Source organism: Hesperophylax consimilis, chromosome 6, assembly GCF_061612785.1.
Source record: "Hesperophylax consimilis isolate HC1 chromosome 6, BYU_Hcon_1.0, whole genome shotgun sequence".
Lineage (NCBI taxonomy): Eukaryota > Metazoa > Arthropoda > Insecta > Trichoptera > Limnephilidae > Hesperophylax > Hesperophylax consimilis.
The window spans coordinates 18934188-18955260 of NC_142841.1; the positions used below are offsets into that span (position 1 = coordinate 18934188).

General features: G+C 34.3%; 1 protein-coding gene across 3 annotated transcripts in view; it reads right to left on the reverse strand.

The window, feature by feature from the left end:
* Positions 1-14859: 14859 nt before the first annotated feature.
* The window catches only part of LOC149423015 (uncharacterized), a 380033-nt gene continuing 373819 nt past the window's right edge, over positions 14860-21073 (reverse strand). For all 3 annotated transcript variants that reach the window (XM_089632432.1, XM_089632431.1, XM_089632429.1), the window contains exons 6-7: positions 17665-17842; positions 14860-16474 (exon numbers count right to left, since the gene is read on the reverse strand). In XM_089632432.1, the coding sequence (XP_089488558.1) occupies positions 16310-16474; positions 17665-17842 (343 nt within the window). In that variant the 3' untranslated portion in view covers positions 14860-16309. The remainder of the gene's footprint in view (positions 16475-17664; positions 17843-21073) is intronic.

A 21073-nucleotide genomic window follows, 5' to 3' on the forward strand; every position in this document is an offset into this window, starting at 1 on the left:
GGAATCAATTATTACCCCCAAATATTTCATTTCAAATACTTCTTTCAATACTTCACCGTCTATCAATATGTCTTTTTTTGTTTGCGTTACTCGTTTTCCAATGTTCATGAATTTTGTTTTGTTTACATTCAATTTAAGTTTATTTTTCTTCAGCCATATTGATATATTATGTAGGTCTTCATTTAGATGGTTCATTATGAGTTCATAATCTTCTCCTGTTATATAAATCAGTGCGTCGTCTGCAAATAATCTTATTTTACAATGTTTCAATACTTTTACCATATCATTAATGTACATTATAAAAAGAATAGGTCCGAGAACCGACCCTTGTGGTACTCCCAATGTAATCTTTACTGGTTCGGATATTATCTCACCCACTTTTGTGGTTTGATATCTATTACTTAAATAATCCTTGAACCATTTCAACGCTTTTCCTTTTATTCCATTTTTAGATAGTTTTTTAATAATTATATCTCTATCTATCGTTTCAAAAGCTCTCTGAAAGTCCAGGAAAACCGCGATCACATATTTATTTTTATCTGAGTCTTGTTTCCAGTCCTCCAGAACTAGATTGAGAGCCATTTCACAAGATTGGTTATTTCTAAATCCACACTGTTCTTCACATAATATATTCCATTTTTCTATAAAATCAACAAGTTGTTTTTTTATTATATGTTCAAGTATTTGTTCATACTTAGGGAGCGTGTTCACTGGTCTATATTCTTCACATTTTTTTGTATTTTTTATTTTCGGTATTGGGATGACTCTTGATATTTTCCATGATTGAGGGAACTTTCCTAAGGTGATAGATTCATTTATAAAATTAAGTAAGTAATTCTCAATGATTGGTAATGATTGAATTATTAATTGTATTGTTATTCCATCAGGACTGGGTTTTGATTTACCGATACCGATTACTATTGTTTACAGTTTACAACTGTCACTTATTCAAAATATGTCACTTATTATTGTAATTAATTAATTATAATTAGGTTGATACACTAAGGACGGGTTGTTTCGGAGTATTTGAACAATTCATCAAATTTCAACGTTCATTTTCAAGTTCTGTGAAAGATTTTTTCAAGTTCTGTTTTTATTTCAGTTTTGTCAAGCAACTAGCCTATAATGATATAATAACAGAACTTGAATTGGACTTTCACAGATCCCAGAAATGAACGTAGAAATTTGATGAATTGTTCAAATACTCCGAAACAACCCGTCCTTAATATAACCCAAGAAATCAAGTCCGATATAATTTATATTCTACTTGCCGGTTTTAAATGCAAATTTGATAGTTTTTCTTCAGAGCAAATGTCGTGGGTACACACTTCAACAATAACTAATAATAATTTCCATAACTTTCGTCCTGACTTGAAGGCACAAAAGTCGCTGAGGAAAAGCAATCTTATAATTATTAAGGGTTCTTCTAGAGTTGGTTCAGTATTGCATAGTATTCAATATATTTAATCTCTTTTTTTATACGATTAGAAATTCAGATCACGGCCAAAACGGCCAAATTCTCATCGTGATTTTTTTTTTAAATTGACCATCCTTACATATCGGAAATTGCCAAGCACCCAATTAAAGTACCACGCACCGAGCACGCCTAATTACGAAGGCAATTAAAATCTAAGGGCTAAGCTTCGTAATTTTTGACATCCGGTACTTGATGGCTACACCAAAACTAAACGCCAGAAACCATATTATTTTTTCACTAATTATATTGAAATACCGCCCCTAAAAAGATTGGAGTGTGCATCACGGAAGCGCTTCTACATATTTTTAACTACCCAATATACACACGTGCCCTGACGATAGACACTGTAACGCCGTACAAAATGTTGGTTAAGAAGGAGGAAGCGTAACCCGGCATAGGACCCCAGAAATAAATTCGAATATAGGCTCTATGAAAATATATGAATCTTAATAATAAAAAGAAATATAGAAAAACTAAGATTTTTAAACAAATAAAACCAAAAAATCTATTTTTTTTCCTGTCCCAAAAAATCACTATTGTAGCGACACGAATATCCCTTTGAAGTTTTCTGCAAAGATTTCTCAGAAAACAATTCAACAAAATGTTCATAAAGACGATTTTCCTACAATTAATTTTATTTTCGATATTTTCAAATGTAGTCAAATTATGTTTTTTTTTTCAAATAATGTTACGTAGGTAAACGTTATTATTAAAAATACTCTTTGGCGAAATAAATCTCAAGACTGAAAAATTCACAAAACACTGAATGGTCGCAATAGTGACATAAATTATTTCTCTCATACATTTTATATAAATGTTCTCAAAGATATCATTAGTTAAAAAAAGAATCAAATTTGCAACATCCCGGCTAAAAATTATAAATGAAATAAAACAAAAATTAACTTTGAATATAGTTATGAATTTACTTAATTTATGATGACCGATTGGTTTCGCTTAACACAAGTTTTATCAAGGTAAATAGTTAAAAAGAGAAGAAAAAATCAAATTCTCTACTCAAGGCGATTCACCAAAAAATATCATTCACATTCAAAAATCAATCAAGAACCAATATTATCAATTAGTTTTTGGTAGTTCATCAATAAATTCCAGATCAAATAACCATTGGGAGGACGAAAAGCGACCATTAGTAGATTTTTTTTTAAATTTCCTCTGGTTCATTGATTTAGTTCACCCCTTCTTGAGTGTGTTTTGGGGGTAGTATTCTATAGGCAGGCCACCCCAGCCAGCCCAGTGCCGGCGTCGCGACGTCCCATCATGTGCCCCAAATAATGACGCCGGGTGTCGCCGTAGCAATCAGTAAAGTGCAACAAACACTACCTGACGAATGCCTTCAGTACTTACAGACATTTGTTTTAACATTTCATAAGAGTCGACTTCTCCGTGCAGTAATGCAGCTCCGGGACGTAATAAAAACACATTTTCATGGTACAAGATGCAAGTTAAAGCTAAGGAAATGATGTATTCAAAAAAGCTTTGTATTTTTTTTAATAATCTGGTATAGTAATAAGTCTTCAATAAGATTTGCAGGGTATCTTGAGAAGTTAATAAAAATATGCAATTTTCAATTTTGAGAATGTGGCGACACAAAGTCATTCACATAAGATTAGACGATTTCAGAAATATAAATAAGCATAATTTAATATATTTATAAATAAGAAAAGTAAATTCGCAGTAAATTTTTTCAGCTTTATGCACCATACTTAGACCTTAAAATCTTCATTGTTTCATAAATCCATTATATACGACCAAATGAAAATTATATTGCTTGCAGCTTGGAACTATCGCAAATAAGATTTACTTGTTTGAAAAAGTATTGCGTAAATGACTGCGAAAAAGAATTAAATTTATATAGGCCTTTGTAGAGTTTTACCCTATTGACATATATACATATATATTCACGAAAATGTTGTTATTCCATAATATTATATTAAATCTGCCAGAACTAGTGGGATATTGATTGTTTTGAAAAAGCTAATAAAAATTGTTGCAAAGATCATCAATAACCATAACAGTAATATTAACCAAAAAATGTTATCAACATTCTAATGGGTACTCTTCAGACATCTTACGGGAAAATATAATGTCATTCCTCATAAACTACCCTTCATTTTATCACGCTAATACCGAATACATTTGCAGACATTCATAATATTATGCTAAATTCTGAATAATGTTTGCTTTTATTTCGCCACACGTGAAAACTCCCACCCCCACATTTATTTTTTTCAGCTTTCAGCTTTGTCTCGAAAAGCATGAAAAATCGACGTCGGCCGTCTGCGTCTGCGAAAATAATACATACATGCTTAAACCGAGTAGGTACTTGTATAATCTCCGTACATTTACCCGTACACTACAAAGTGACTTGTATACCCGCTAGTATACAGTTGGTACACGTTGAGCTTGATGCACCAGTATTCTTAGCTGAAAAGGGACCAACCGAAGGTCTCGCTTCATCTTTATTAACATATTTATTCGGTGGAGGTTTTCAACACAAGATTTAATTTAATTTTTTTTCTAAGGTCTAGTAAGGTAGTGTCTAAGGTAACGTAGGCTGTTGAAAAATTGGTGCGTCTAATGGTGTATAAATGAGGTATTGATTTGAATTGGTGGTAATACTATTTTTTATTCAAATCGTTGAGACAGTCCACTTGAAATTAAATATATCAATGTGAAAGCTGCACGTAAACTGTAAATCAAACGGACGATCGTTCCATTCAAAGTCGAATTCATAGACCCCTACCCTTACGATACAGAGGCAGTATTTTATTTGACCCTTGCCAAACGAATTGACAAACCAATAACATATTTGAAACAAAATTACATTAAAAAAAGTTATTGATTTCACTGTTTCCAAATGATTCTGAAATTTTCTCCAACGAAGCGTATCTATTCACAAAAGTTTTGAAAAATGTTAGTTAGTAGAATATAATATCGTTATTACCAACATATTCTTCAAGCCCATATTAATGGTTGATGAATATAAATCGTTTGTTTTATTTATTCATTCAACACAAATATTTTCTCCAAAGTTCGGAGAAACAGAAGTCATGGCGGACTTTTTGTGAGACATAAAAACTTGCATACAAATACGGCGTCGTGTTTGCCCATTCCGCCTTTCTCCCACTGAACCACCTTTCATTTAGGGCGATGAAAGTCGGAGACCAATGGCAGCCAGGAAACTTCTAAAACCTTTGGATATTTCGTCAGTTTCAGCTGCAGACTACAAGTGCTCGCAGATCCTTCATCCAGAGGTGCTTTTTCAATTCAAAGCGCAGCATTTTAAGAGAAAACATTAACACACCGAACCCTACCAACAAAACAAAGACACTTCACATAAAGTTCCAAACATTTTCATTTGGCCAACAGACTTCATATTTAAAAATAATGCCCTTTCTTATAAATATAAGGAGCTTAATGGTTGTTTTACTTTTTCCAGATTCTTCTTTAACGACAACACACGAGTTAGAAGGCGTCGACGAATTTTCGTTTATTTTTTTTCGTTTTTGGGCTGTTGTGAAAAATGCTTTGAAATTCTAAAAAAAATATCTTTCATTTACTATAATGCTGCAGATATATCGTTGTCGCTTATTTTTATACATTTTTTTTTAATTGGGAAAAGCAGTTATGTTTTTCTGGAAAAGATGCACGTGCTTTTCATAAAATATGGATACATGTTAATAAACGTTTGTTTATAAAAATAAATACGAATAATATTTACTCGTTTCCACGTATACGAAAAGATTTTATTGAATTTCAGTTGTTTTGGGAATTATAAATGTTATTAGTTGGACTAACATACATTAAGCTATAAATAATTCAATGGATTTTTTCTTTCACTCTCCGATTCCAAAGAAAAAAATTGACAACTACCTGTAGGAATTTTGTATCTCAAAAACAACCGATAACATAATATCAAAATCTTGGGCTTTCGTGCTTCCGCGATATTTATCTGTTTGAATGTTATTTATTTCTGCAGCAGTATTAATGAACTAGCTAATCATTCAATGCGCTTATATTTACGTGACATTAGTCAAGTTTAGTTATTAAATTTCTCACCCAATCGAAACTAAAATCCGCAATGTTGAGATTAGGAATTAACTAAAACTTAACTACAGAGTATCTTGTTTATTATGTATTTATCTGTCACCAAACGCATATGGGCATAGCACAAAATTATAAATAAGGCACATCTGTTGAGTGTATTCGTGGATCATTAAGATAATTACTAAGCAGCAAAACACCCTAATTTATAAAGTTATTCGTTTTCCGTCAAAAGATAATAATCTTATTAAGGTCTAGTTGGGTCCTGGACATTTTCTATTCGAAAAATGTCCATTGAGATCCGAGTACATAACATGTCAATCTAATTTGTCCTGAAATTGACTTTCACGTGAATTTACTCTAGTCCTAACAAATTTGTAAAAAAAGGTTCCCATAATATAATACATAGAGAATAGTATAATCTAGGTTGTATATGGAATTCTCTAGAGTTAGGAATGATTGCAAATAATTATCAAAGACATGTCGCCTAAGTACTGCAAGACAATCGTATTTGAATTTCTCATGTTTTGAGAAAACTGTGTTTGAAGATTATTAGACGAATTTTAAAAATATTATTTTTTTTTTTTTTTTCTTAGGTTTGTCAACAGTGATTCATATCAAAGCTCTCGAAATTCAATTACACAATTTAAACTTGGTTGATACTATCACTAATTACAGACAAACACAACATTGATGAACACAAAACTATAAGTAAAGAATAATGTACATGTATGCACCTACATGCATACATGTATACACAAATACATACACTTACATATACATTTCATAACAGCAATAGTAATTACTTTATAGATAAACACGATAGGTAGCTTTAAGTCTTGTTTACGTTTGATTTGAAGGTGGCCAGTGATGACATTGACAAATCAATGGGATGACTTTTATATGTCTCGTTAAAATAACGGCACATTCTTGGTAAAGGTGAGTCATACCCCAGCTTAGTTTTATATTTTTTAATATGTAATATTATATTATTTTAATATTTGTCAAGAATCAAACAACTGCAATTTACTAATACTTTTTCTGCAATCAGCATAATATTTTACTTTAAAATATATTAAGCTCATTACATTTCTAAAGAAACATATCTATCAATAGCGGTGAAACTAGATAAATAGCAGACTTGGACTTTTTACAGAACAAAGTAATTTAAGGGTGTTTCTGCATTTTTAAATCAAAATCTATATTTTCGTACATGTGATTCTTTTGAATTACATGTTACGAAGACTGTAATTAAGCAGACAGATAATAATTTTAACAATATAAAACGTTTCTGGAGACTCAGAAAAATAATAATTAGTACTGATTCTATTATATGAAGACAGAATTGCCGATGGTACCAAAATTATTGTAAATCTTTTTGCAGACTTCTTCAAGAACTTAAACTGGTCCTTTCCTGAATCTGATAATATCCCAACATTACTCTTACAGCAGTGTGTCGCCGTTCTTCCTTCCTCTCAACACTCTATTCAGTAATTCTTTATCGGGAGGTATATTCCCTGATCCATGGAAACATAGATCAACGATCTTCGAAAAGGGGTATAAAAACAAAGCAATTAATTAAATACCGATGTATATGTTATCAAGAATTCTAAAACTTTTTGAGAAGTTGATTCTCCATGAAATAATTGGTGCAATTTATGGCGAAATGGGTAGACTTGACCTGAAATTTGGCATTTTTGAGGCCAGTTTTAGACGCATGGACACTTTTATAGAAAAAAACACAAATTGATTTTGAAAGATCGTTATGTTACCTAGTAAAGTAAGATGTTAAATTTTGAAAAATTATATTATTTTCATATCATAATAAAGTGTTACCGTTGGACGTTGCGCAGATTTGTTGTATTTTCAAATGTGAATTTGTATTATACAACAAATATTTCAAATCATATAATAATATAGCATAAACAATCAATAAATTATCTATCATAAGTATGTATAAGAATTTTGTTTTTATTTCAAATAAAATTACTAATAAATTAATCCGAACACGCGTTTTGTGACGAAAATCCCTCAATTTTACTATTTATTTATGGTCTTACGAACTAATATAGTTCAATTTTTTTACAAAAATAATTTACCAAGACATTATTGAAACATTAGAAATAATTTATGACCAAAAAATATATTCTTAAAGTATATAATAGTAATTAATTTCGATTCGCGTTTGTGAATTTTTATTAACTCGGCAGAAGACATAATTTTGTCATTCTCCGCCGCGACCGGGCGGCAAACGGACGTGTAGTCCACGTCGGTCTAGTTAATAACATTTTATAAAAATTCCTCGCTTAAAAATGGGGAGGAGAATATCCTTGGAACAAAAGTTTTATTAGAAAACACAAATTACGAAATCAAAAACGTACGTGGAAGATATATTAAAAAAAAAAACAAAGGTTAGTGATATTTAATTATCCGTATACATTGTACGTACTTATATGCTACAGGGTCATTCGAAAGAATCAGTCAGAATAAGCACATATTTTTTATAACATTTGGCGATAATTTTGTGTTGTTTAATTTCCAGGGAAAAGAATCAACTATGGACTATCAAGAGTTTATGTCTGTCATCGATGTTTCATGTATAAATGTTAAAACTTATGCTGTTCGTTCTTTTGTTGCGGACGTGTTTTAACCGCTCCGGTTTGTTTAATCCTTTCAGAAGGTTTCCCTTGTTAAGAGATCGCTGAAAATTATTCAGCATCCGTGTTTTATATAGTGCTTACCTTCTTATTTCACGAAATGCGCGTAACTTCTACCGTTTAGCCGGAATTTGCAATTATTATAGCATTTTAAACCGATTAAATTTTTAAAGTGAAGCTAGAACAAAGATTTCTCAATGCAGTCGAAGATTTTATACCTGACTCAAGTGTCAAGTGGTGTTGGGATTTACGGGACCTTTTCAACCGAGGATGTCTGCATGGAGGACAGATAAGCCATATTTTGTTTAAAGTTTTTGTCTTTGTTTTTATTTTCTGTTTTTGTTTATGTATTTTGTTACAGATGACACTCATAAACTTCACTTTGACTTTGGTTCAAGATTTTGCTTATGATAGCCTGCGATAAGCGAGCCCTAAGGGTCTGAGACAGAGGTGTGAAATCGTCGGATCACGACAATAGAAAGAATGTATTGGAGCCAGGAAGGAGTCTGAAAGGGTCGAGAGGATGCACTAGGTGGCATGAAAGGCTGGGAGGTGACTGGAGAGACTAAGGTAAACTAGGATGAGGTGATTTTGCACAGCGGTGCTGCCAAGGTCTGTTATCTATGTGAGGATATTGTGTCGGCGCTCTTTATTGGCAGCAGACACATGTCAGCGCTATATTAGCGGCGGACACATGCCTGAACGGATGACGAGCCTCGTGCTGGCACAGTTGGTGGACGGGGTAGTCTCTCTCCCTGCAGCAGCTGGTACAGTTCCTTCGCTACCTAGGACTCTTGCAGCAGAGTCTCCATCTTCTGTCTTCGTCGAGCGTCACAGCGGTGCTGCCAAGGTTTGTTGTCTATGTGAGGATGTTGTGTCAGCGCTCTTTATTGGCAGCAGACACATGTCAGCGCTATATTGGCGGCAGACACATGCCTGAACGGATGACGAACCTCGTGCTGGCACAGTTGGTCTAAATAACAAATGTAGATCCTAGGAAATAAATTGTACAGCGCCCTTGAGGTGATTTTTCACAAAAACGGCGCTATACAAATTATCCAATTATTATTATTATTATTATTATAAAGTACGTGAAACTGTTTGTGATTGCTGGTCAAAAAGTGCCAAGAACCAAATGAATTTTGATTCGTGATGTGCGATTCAAATCATTTATTGTTCATAATTTCTATTTTATTGTCCAATTCACTATTACATTGGTATAATTCAACATATTTAATATTTTTTGTGTTACTTTTTGTCAGTTTCATAATGTCGTATTGTGAATTGAGCTTCTTGTCTTAGGAAAAAATACGAGGTTATTTTTGACATACTAACCTATGATTTTTCAATCGAAATTCACCTCGTGAATTTAATAACATTTCGAAAATTAGACGAGTCAGATCGCTCCGTTAACCATGAAAACAAATACATGAAAGCGACACAATATTATGTAATCGCATAACTACATATGTAGGAAGGTACCGTAGAAAATAGTTGAAAATAAAACCTAGTTTTAATATATATACTACTTCAGTTGAAAGGAATAAACCCTCTTTTCAATGTCATATGTATCAAATCAAGTAATACTTTAAAGATAAGTACAGCAGAGAGGACGGACGTTTTTGAGATGGGTAGTACTCTCCCACTCCGTCTACGAGAGAGGTGGGGGGGGGGTGCCGCTTGACTCGTTAGTTCCTAGCATTTTTTTACCAGTTGTCGTCATGGAGCCGTGGACGGTGGAGCGCCGCGTTTTCGCCTATAATTGTTTCGTCCGAAATAATGAGTCAGTCACCGTCGTATAGCGTGAATTTTGTCGCCACTTCAACATTCATAGGAATAGAGCTGTTCCCTCTCGAAACACCATCCTTCGTTGGGTTAAATCACTTCGCAGGCGTGGTGAACTGATCAACAGAAGACCAAGAGGAGCTCCGCGAACAGTTTGAACTCCTGAAAATGGGGACATGGGTACACCTCAAGGCTAGAGTATACGAGAACAAGCCCCGAACTCTGGACGAATTGAAGGACGCAATTCGCGTGGAAGTCGCCCAAGTTGAGATAGCGATGTTGGAATCTACGCGAACTTCCAAGAACGCCTCCAGCACTGCATCAACGATTTCGGCCACCACATGCCTGATGTAATTTTCCACACTCGACTGTCTCAAATGCTATTTCCTCGCAAACCTGATTCCATCAATAAATTTGTTTTTGACTAAAAATTGACTATTTTATGATTTTTTTAAAACCGTCCGTCCTCTCTGCCGCACCCTGTATCAGAAATAAAACTTACCGGTAATACCTTTCGGACAAACAAATAAATATGTAAAACAAAAGATTTTTACTCACTTTTGGAAAAGCTATGTAAAATAAATTTAAAAAAAATCAAATTAAATAAATATTTGCAAAAAGTTTTTATATCTACCATGTCGCACTGCATTTGTATTTATTTATGTTTACGCACTCCGACGTATAATTTACAAATATGTATGTAACTACTTATTAGGAAGAAAGCTACAACCAAGAATACAACAACAATAATTGTTATTTCATCGGAACCATGCTGTAGTTTTCGTCAGCCGCGCAGGTGTTCGGCTCGCAGTGGAATGAATTCGGTATTTCTGTCTCGTTCTAAAAAAACGTCCGTTCGCGAGACCGTCTTTTAACGAAATTTGAATTCTCGTCCGCTGGTTAAGACGCCTTAAGACAGAATATTATCTCCTGAACTTATAACCGTCAAATAAAAATTTAAATCCTACTGATCAACTGTTGAGCCGAAATTTTGGCTCAATACTGCTCAAACGCACAACTACGCTATTTCCCACGAAAAGGTGACGACTGAGCAATCAACAAATTTAAGGAAGCCAAACTACTGGATTAAACTTGCCTCAGTAAATGACTAGTTATAAAAAATGTCAACAGAGTGAAAAATAGTTGCGACGCCAAGACACGGTGGCATTAAAGTCAAGGTAGCACTTTATTTTTAATAAATTACATAAGTTAGTTTAAAATATAAAATATCGGTTTATGTATAGCTGTATTAAAAAAAAACATATTCATTAATAATTAATTCAATACTTAATTCGTTTTAATATTAATTTAACATTGAAAGTAAAAAAGGAAAAAAACTTTTTACTTTGATTTAATTTTATTGTCTTTGAAAGTGGGCGGGGCCATTTTAGATAATCAACGGTAAAGATGTTTGTAAGCAGGCGAATCGAACGTTACTAAAGAAATCACTTGGCTGATCGGAGTTTGAGATTGATCGTTGAAAAAGTTGGGTGAAACGGCCGTTGCTAATCATATTCCTTATCAAAACTTTATTTCTGATTCAATGGGGAATAAACTTCAAGTTGACTCGATTTACAAGGTTTGACATGCAATTCTTATAGAACAGTTTAAAGTTGGAGTTGATGGAAATATGTTGCAATGGTTTATTATTTTTTAAATAGAAAACTATTAAACTTAATGGAGTATCATCGTGTGATTTTTTGCATCCAGTGGTGTACCGCAAGGTTCCCAAATAGGACCTGTCTTATTAGTGTTTTTGTGAACGACAATTTTTGTAATATTTTCATCAACGTACTTGTGTTCGTAAATGATCAGAAACTTTTTAAAGTATCTGGAAACATGAACGACTGCTAATCGAACGACTGGTAATCGAACGACTGCTAATCTCTCATCAAACTTGTTAAAATTATTTGAATTCTATGAGAGTGGCCGAAGAATAATTACATTAACGCATTAAGCTCGGTAAGGAATCGTCATAAACCGAGTGCTGTAAGACCCTGTGCAGAAAAGTTAGGTTCGCTGCACTTTATAGCCCAGACATTGTGGCACTTTTCTGCGCAGGGTCTTACGGTTTATATAGATTCCTTACCCTTTCCTTACCCTTACCGACCCATGGGACGACGTGCTAAAACTTGTTTACTAACAAATCACTAGTAATAAGTCAGTTTGAATATAAATCGATAGTATGGTCTTCACGCTACAACACGAATTATTAAAAAATAGAAAATCGCCGCCATTGACATTTACATCACATGACATATTTCGTCATTAGTTTCATCGCATGTTTCATCTCTGTTTTCTCCACGTGTTTGATCATTGGATTCATCATTGGATTCATAGCCGGAATCATCACTGGATTTATCACTGGATTCATCACAGATTTCACCACTGGTTTCGTTTTATCACTAGTTTCATACCATTTTTCATCTTGAATTGTTTAATCACTGGATTCATCAAAGATTTCATCGCTGCTTTAATCACTAGATTCATAGCATGTTTCATCAATATGTTCATCACATGTTTCATCACTGTTTTTATCACTGGATTTATTATCAAAGATTTCATCGGTGATTTCATCGCATGTTTATCACTGATTTTGCCAGATGTTTAATCACTGGATTTTTACAGTTTCATCGTATGTTTCATCGATATTTTCATCACATGTTTCATCACTGTTTTCATCAAATGTTTTTATCACTGATTTTGTCAGTTTCATCGTATGTTTCATCGATATTTTTATCACATGTTTTATCACTGGTTTTATACCTTTTTTTCGTCAGATGTATTTTACTACTGGAACATCACAGATTTCATCGCACAAAACTCGTCGGATGTGGGGCAATAAATCCAGATCCAATGGCTTGCCAGCACTGTCGTGTGTGTGCAATCCCCGAGCCGAAATCTACTCATTGAAGTGATGTCTAGGAAAATTTCCCTAGATCTAGGGGAGAAAAAAACTTTTTAGGTAAAGGAAAAAAGCGCGAAAATGTAAGGAAATTCTGAAATATTGATTAAATGAGGTAAAATTCTAGGCCATCCACCCATGGATTTGAAAGTATTGTGCGCAACCATTTTTCTCTGAAATTCACTCGCCCACCCCGCTCTCCATGGATTTGAAAATATTGCGGTTTATTATTCCAGTACTGAGATATCTAGAATACCTCATACAAACTCTCTATGAAATCTAGGGAAATTTCGGGATAAAATCAAGGGAAATAAAAATTTTGATTCAGACATCGGACAGTATGACAAGCGGCGGTAAGATTCCTCCTTGGTGTGGCGTCTTCAAAGGGGACGTGATTTTGTTCTGGATGTTATAGAATAATATACACATATTTTTTTAATTGTTTGTTATATGTAGGTATTTGTAAAAAAAATCTTTATGTTCGTCTATATATTTTTTTAAATTCTCAATTTTAGATAAACCTTCTTTGTTAAATATTCGTAAAACACACTATTTTATTCACCTACATTATTTTTAAAACATATTTTGAAAAAAACAATTCTAGAATGTTTATGAAAAAAAATAACATATTTTATGTTCCCTTATACAATTCTATTTCACGAGTTCAAGTTAATGACGTAGATAATGCTGCCATTGCTAAAATATTCTAGGTAAAGTTTTCTTTCTGAAGTTCTCTAGCCACCAGCAATATTGACCCTTATTAGATAACCTTCCGATTTTAATTTTTGCAGCATTGCATCACTGGACATAAATCAAAATGGCTCGGCTCGATTGTGTTTCGTTATCTGGGCCAAAAAATGGCTTACTAATTTCTCATATTATCGTTGATGGCTTTAACTTTGATATAATATGTAAAAACTGAAAGGCATTATTGATTAAAATATTATTATAAACCGTATTGCCAAAATAGTTTACAAAATATTTAGATTGCCATCTGGGCGCGCAACGTAAAAGTACTATGTCGCTGTGTTAGTTTTTGGGAAACCTACACCAAAGTTGACGCAATAATACAACAGATGTCACTGTTTGCAACACATAATCTCCGATATTACTGCCACCTACCAAATATTGTTACATTCATTGTTGTTTTATGAATATAAATCGAGGAGAACTTTGCGGAACGGTCGTTAGATGGCAATTTCCAAAGATTTATGAAATCAACCGCCCCGCGCTACGTTTTGAAAATATGCATTATAATATCAAGTGCCTATGATTAAAACAATGTGAAAACTTTTCATTTGTAGTTCACATTTTATGATTTCAAAATATTGTAAATATTATTAATAAAGGATAATCAGGTGATACGCTTCCTCAAAAGGCTGAATTTGTGTGTTTTTAATGCATTGTTCAATACGGACCATTTAAACTAACGCATTATTTATTTTTTGGTACATTTTAATGATAAGTTTCCTGGTACACTATAAGAGAATGCTTGATTTTTTTAATTACCCATAAACAGTACGTTACCAAGGGTATCTAAATCTAAATTACTTGGAGGTCTTAGATAACGATAATGACTTGTATGATTACTTTTTTTACCTTGTTTCTATGACGTAAGCTGATGCTGAATGTTATGCATTTCCTGGTTTTGGTTTTCGTATGAGATGACTACTTGCTAATAATATTTGAATTAACGACTTGAAGTCACAATATTATTGTTTTTTTCTTCGTCGTTGCTTCAAAGTTTTGACGCCTTCAATGTTTTTGTTTGGGATAGTTGGATGAACATACTCACTTTTATTATTGTTTGCAGATTCTGGCGTCCATTTCTCCGAAGTGAACCTGATTTTTGGTTTCACAGAAGCATAACACAACCTAGTAAAATCCCCATTGTGCATCGACTAATATATCGATTGAATTAAGGGTTCAAAAATCAGGATAGGTTCAATTTGATAAATAAAAATCAGGTTAGGTTTCATTGTAAAAGTTTTTGTATATTATTTCATTTGCCAAAGATATTGTCGTTACAATTTCATAAAATGTATTCTTTGATTCACATTTACGCCTCATTCTCAGCTTTCGTATTTCATTATGTCGCAACATTATATGAAAATGGCAGACTTTTACACTAAATAATATTCATCTCCTCCCACAAGGACAAGCGGCTCAATATGAGCTAAACTGATTCTTTCTTCAAATACTAAAACCTATTAATAAGATTATTTAGTGACACTTAGTGATTTCACTTTAGTGATTCTTTCTCCATCTTCTGAATTAGTAATTTTATCCAAGTGTAAACAATATTATTTTTTCCGTTGTCTTGCCAGAAGAATTGTAATAATAAAAAAATATATTTTATTAGGTTTTAGCCATATGAAAAAAATGGCTAGGTTTGAAAGCATCAAGACTACAGTTAAATGGAACCTGTCATCACCTTTTACAGTTTTTCTTTACATATTTACATAACGTGTATCTAACTCATCTTTAAAATTAATAATACATTTTTTGTGAATCTCTTATCTTCGACCGATTTACTTTAACATTTTAAGTGGTCCTAATATTTTAGTGGAATAATAATATTTTAATTTAGTTAGGTATATAACTTACTCGGATTCTATTCTAAGACAACATATCTGTAATGTCTGAATAGTGTGAATTTAGATGAATTACTGATTCTGTTGAGTTTTAGAGTTTCTACATTTAGTCTAATGTTTTGTTCATTTAACAATAAGAGAAGGCCACTCGTGAATGTGAAAATAATACTCAATTATAATTAGATTACAACTATTGGCCCATCGTTGCTATGTGCGCGACCGCTTTGTCTAATTTTGCACACTTTTAATATCCAACTAAATCTAATACGGTCGTTCACAGATGCTTAGGAAATAATAACATTAAGCTAATCTGCATCGCTCATTCAATCAGTTTGCTTTATCACTCAATAAATAATAATAATATTAATAATGACTTTTATTTCTAAAAAATATGTCAATTGTTAAAAACCACCTTGTTGGCTAGCTTATTGGAACATGTTCATATCAAACCTAGGTTGATACATGACAACACCTAACGTTTACCTCATTCTCGGTGGTTTATTAATTTGATATGGCTGTTAACTGTTAAGAGCAGTATAGGAAAACAACAATATCTGCACAGTAATACATCGATCACAATTCGCTGCCAATGATTATGCACATGTTGCAGATATAGAGAATGTCTATGAGAGTCGTTACACATAATTATAAATACAAATAACTGTATCTGATCTTGCTTCTTTCATTCCATTCGGTCACGCTAGAACTCTATCTAAAAGAAAGTATTATAAAATCTTAGTATCTAGGCACAAGAAAGACGACATTTCGTAGTCACGCATGATATGTCGATGGCTATCACGCACCATAATATCTTAGGGAAAGATCACGATTAGTAAACATAGATCTGCTTGAGCTGAGGCTTCAGTTCCGGTGGTATCGTGTACACCTCCTGCTCAGGCTTCCTCTTCACCAGGCGCCTCCAGCGACCCCCGATGTTTTTGCGCAAGTTCCTGAAGCTCGCCCTCTCGTTGCCAATGGGTTGTAACATCGTGTCCTGCAACAAGAAGAACACGCAAATTAGTAAACGGGTCAGTTGTGTCAGTTGAGCCAGAGGCGGCCTAACGGGTCAAGCATACTCTCTGAAGTAGGTACTAGCACCTACCCAGTCCCACAAGCTTTGCTTGGATAATGCACGCCCCGTAGGGTTCAACGCCCTAAATTATTCATCCTCCCCTTCTAAACATTCATGTGCTTCTTGCACAACATAAAGTACTGGGTAACAATCAAAATAACAATGTAAATGTTTTACTGACATTTTTAAAGCGAATAAAATTGAGTGAAATATAATTCCAAATTCAATTTGCCAAAATTATTACAATTCGCCACGATATTTCGAAACGGAAACAATTATTTTGGAACAGGCCACCTACTTTCCAACTGCCAAAGTGCTTGGGAAATCCGTGTCGAACGTGAACAGTTGAACAGCTAGTAACCTAACTGGCAGCTCAAATCGTGACATTATTTCATGAAAACTGTACTACCAATGCAGAGCTTGCTTATGAAAGTGTTTTGTTTTGTTTTTTTCAGGTGGTGTAATTATGGAGACTGGTAAAAGTGAAAATGCCAGAACTCAACAATCTGTTGAAAGAGAAGTGAAGCTATTCATCAATACTGATGAATTTTCGCTGGCGTTGCAAATCCTTGAATACAAATGGAAGCTGGCATTTAAAGCATTAATGTTTCTTTTGTAATTCAAATGACTTTCAAATTTCAAAGCCTGCTTGAACTCAGTGTTGGCAGGAAGCGACTATTCGCTTTGCATTTAAGCCATGTCCAGACGACAATTCTATACGAAACTGTGAAGCATTCTCTAAACAATTTCAACGGCTTTTCAAAATTCTTAGCACGTTTTTGAAGTAAAAATTAAGAATATTCGCGGCCAAACAATACTTAGTTCAAATGAAATTAGAATGAGCGACCAATGAAATGTTCCCACATAATATTACCGATTTAATAACTCGACTTTAACAACGGCCATGGGTTCTGACGATAAGAAATATACGATAAGAGTGGAGGATGCTATAAAACATGAAAACGTGTGACAGAAATGAACTTTGAAAAGTGCATCAGACCATATGCATTTCAATGTGGTGCTTGTATAAGAGGATAAGACACGGTTTTAAAGTGTATGACCATCAGCTAATAAAATGGTTGGAGAGGTCACAGTATGGTAGAGAGTATTACCTGGTCATTGTTGTACACGTAGGGAGGCGGCAGGGGCGGCGGGAACTGCCACAGGGGCTGCTGACGGAAGGCCACGGGCTCGGGCACATGTGCCGGGGCCAGGGCTGGGGGAGGTGCCTGCAGGATGACATCTGCAGGGTGCACGCTGTTGGAGTGCTCTTCCCTCTTGCGCAGCTTACTGCGGACAATGCGAATAGCCATCATAGTACCGTTGCTTCCAACCATCGTATATGCTACTCTTGTATGAGAATCACAAATGCTTAAAGTCTGAACTTTGTATCAGTCTGTTTCTCTGCTCGGAGAAACGTACGGCGGGTTCTAAAGTTTGATTTCGTTAACTTAACTAGCACCTTTGTCCGTATCACTAAACAGTTCCGATTAACGGATAGGAACGGTGGGTTACTTCACTCTGTTTCTGTCTTAATATATAAATACGTATAAATATATTATCACAATTGCTTTTTGTATACAATATTTATATATTGCACTTATCACTTTGTTTCGGAGAACGTTTATGAATCTCGACGATTCAAACTTCGGTTTACGCGAGTGAACTCTTTGTAAAACTGACTAGATTATTTTATAGTATGGGGCGGCAGGTGCCTAGCAAAGCCGGTGCTCGTGCCAAACTACCTCGACTGCGTACTCCATGAATCTGGTTGGTGGCGCCTGAACGCGCGCTCTTTTATAGCCTCAACGAGGACGGCGACGTCACGTGGGGGTGTGGGAGAGGGGGGGCGCGGGTTTTTTGTACCGCGTCGCCTCCCTTCGCCGCACTCCAACCCGCCCCGCGTCTTAACGGTCAAATGACAGCGCCAAGCAAACTGTACGTAGAATTGTAGAAACGTCACAGACTCGCGACTCTGACTCTAAACGCTTTATTTTGCTTTATGTAACTACCTACCTATTCCCCAATACCTGCGAATCTCTCTTCGCAACGGTTTTTTCCCGAACCGCGTCCGATTAACTGCTGGTGGAATAACAGTATACTTTCAGTTTGCCACTTTCAAACTGGCTGCCTCACCGGTTGCAGTGGCCGGTGGCCAGTGCCAGTCGTCATTAGCCACAAACCACCACCAAACTACCTCTACTCACAGACATCAGCCATTCTAACTCAGTGCCGGCTAATCATCTAAAGTACCTCATACATCTCAATCAAGGTCTGGAATAATATGCATGAATGTCACTGCGTAACGAGCCAGCGCATCTAGCTGCTATTTCCTTGCCCGTCAAAGATGTTTTATCTAGAAATAAATATAAGTTTCTCATTGTTCGCCATGGAATACCTCAGCCAAGGTGGATGAGACAGGTTTATTGCGAGTAAGGTAATATCAATGTCCTCCATCCGCCTATTATAAATTTAAACAGGAGTACAAGTGAGTATACTAAGACTTCTGATGCATTTATTTTGAAGCTACATTCATTTCCATGAACTAACTAAAGAAAATCATATTTAAACCACAATATTTACATACTTAATACATGAACTCATATTCTACTTTTAAAATGGAATTTTTGTTTAGGTTTGCGGAATTTATTACTACCCTTAAGTCTGTAGTACCCACCAACATAACCACGAAGAAAAACAATTCATGCTCATAACTAAATCTCCCGTACATATATAATACTATGGAAGTAAATATGTTAGTATTTCTTTAATATTACCTCACCGCTCAATTTGTTCACTAAATACGCACCCATTGAGTTTACAAGCATACATATTTTGCAGCAATTAAGGGTTCAATATAAATTATACAACAATATTAAAATATCATGTAAGTTCACACAAATGCCTGCCTACATTCGAGAAATTGTATTCGTTTGGCGAAGGTAATTGTTTCTCTGAATGCAATTTAGACCAATTGTGATTACTGTCGTTATAGTGAATTTAAATCTAAAATATTGAAACTTCCGAACAAAGAGTAGTAAAATGATTTAAGATTTTTTTTAACAATGGCTACCCATATAACTTGTACCTTCGTTGAAAATTTATAGAGTAAAAGCATTTTGGGATCAGGTATTCTATTTTAAGAATAAGCCTGTAACAAAAGCGGTGGGTTTAAAATAAGCGAGTGAGATGTTGGTCCAAGAGAGAGATAGATGCTGGCAAGAGACAACATTTGCAGAGAAAATAAACGAAGGACAGACTCCGCTCTCGGTCCATAACTTTCTGCTGGTGCATATTACAAAATACAAGACCCTTGATAGAGGCCAATTCACGTAATGTCAGTATAATCTACAAGTAGAAGGAGAATTTTATTCATTTTATTTTATCTTGCATTGGGATGCGTCAATAAGTAAGTTAGCTCGCACTTTAAATTAAAATCTTACAAGTTATAATTTGGGCTCGTTGAGGTTTTTCAAAATTGTACATAACCTACATTTTTTTAATTTAAAAAAAAAGATAAAATTACTGTATTATAATTTAGACATTTTAAGGAAATATATTATATGACATACAGGTAGATAGCGATATAGAATATTTTCTTAGTCCTCATTACTAGGAGAGCCTGTGGAGAGAGCAACTAAGATTTGGATGGAGAGTTTTCAGTGACTTTTATAGTTCAACTTCGTGATTTGTGTAGGGTTTTTTCAGAATTCGTGTAGAATCACCTCTCGAAGTTAGTGCACTTTACCACCGGACTCCCTGTATAACGTTACACCAAAAAATTCTTAGCTTCTTTGTCCTTTGTATTACATCTCTATTTAGTTAACTAACCATCAAGCTTTTATTTTTTGACAGGCAGAAAGGATGGACCGCCAAATTACAGGATCTTGGCAAACACTCCTTGCTTAATTCACATTCAAACGTCGTTTCATACATGGTCCAACTCAAATGATTGATTCACTTAATCGTGCCACTTTTTCCCCGGGCATCCGAGACTTGTTATTTCTGTTTCTACCCACGATATTATTTTCAACGTACATATTGCTCACATCATTGAATATTTTAAACTTTTTGTTTATTCAGTTAGATTACTGAAAACTACACTACCTATTTTCAATAACTTTATCAATTCTTAACTTACGTTATGTTTGTTGTTTTAAAATATTTTTGTTAAAATTGTTGTAAATATTTTCAAAGGATAAAAATTTATCGAATTCTGCGCACTTTTGTTATAAACACGCAGCTATTAATATTATTAAATGGTATGCTAATTGCGTTCGAAGAAAATAATAACATCCCCATTTCAATTACGTTAGACATTAGCAGGCGATAATGCCAAGAGTTCTGTTTTCAACTATGTGTAGGTGTTCCAGAGAGTTTTTTAATGTTTGTTTTTCAGAGCTCTTTATTTAAATGTTATATAAATGTTTCACCCGTGTTGTACCTATTCCACAGTTCCTTATTATGTGTGTTTTCCAGTTGTTTATTTAATGATTGGGAATAATATATTATAAATATTAT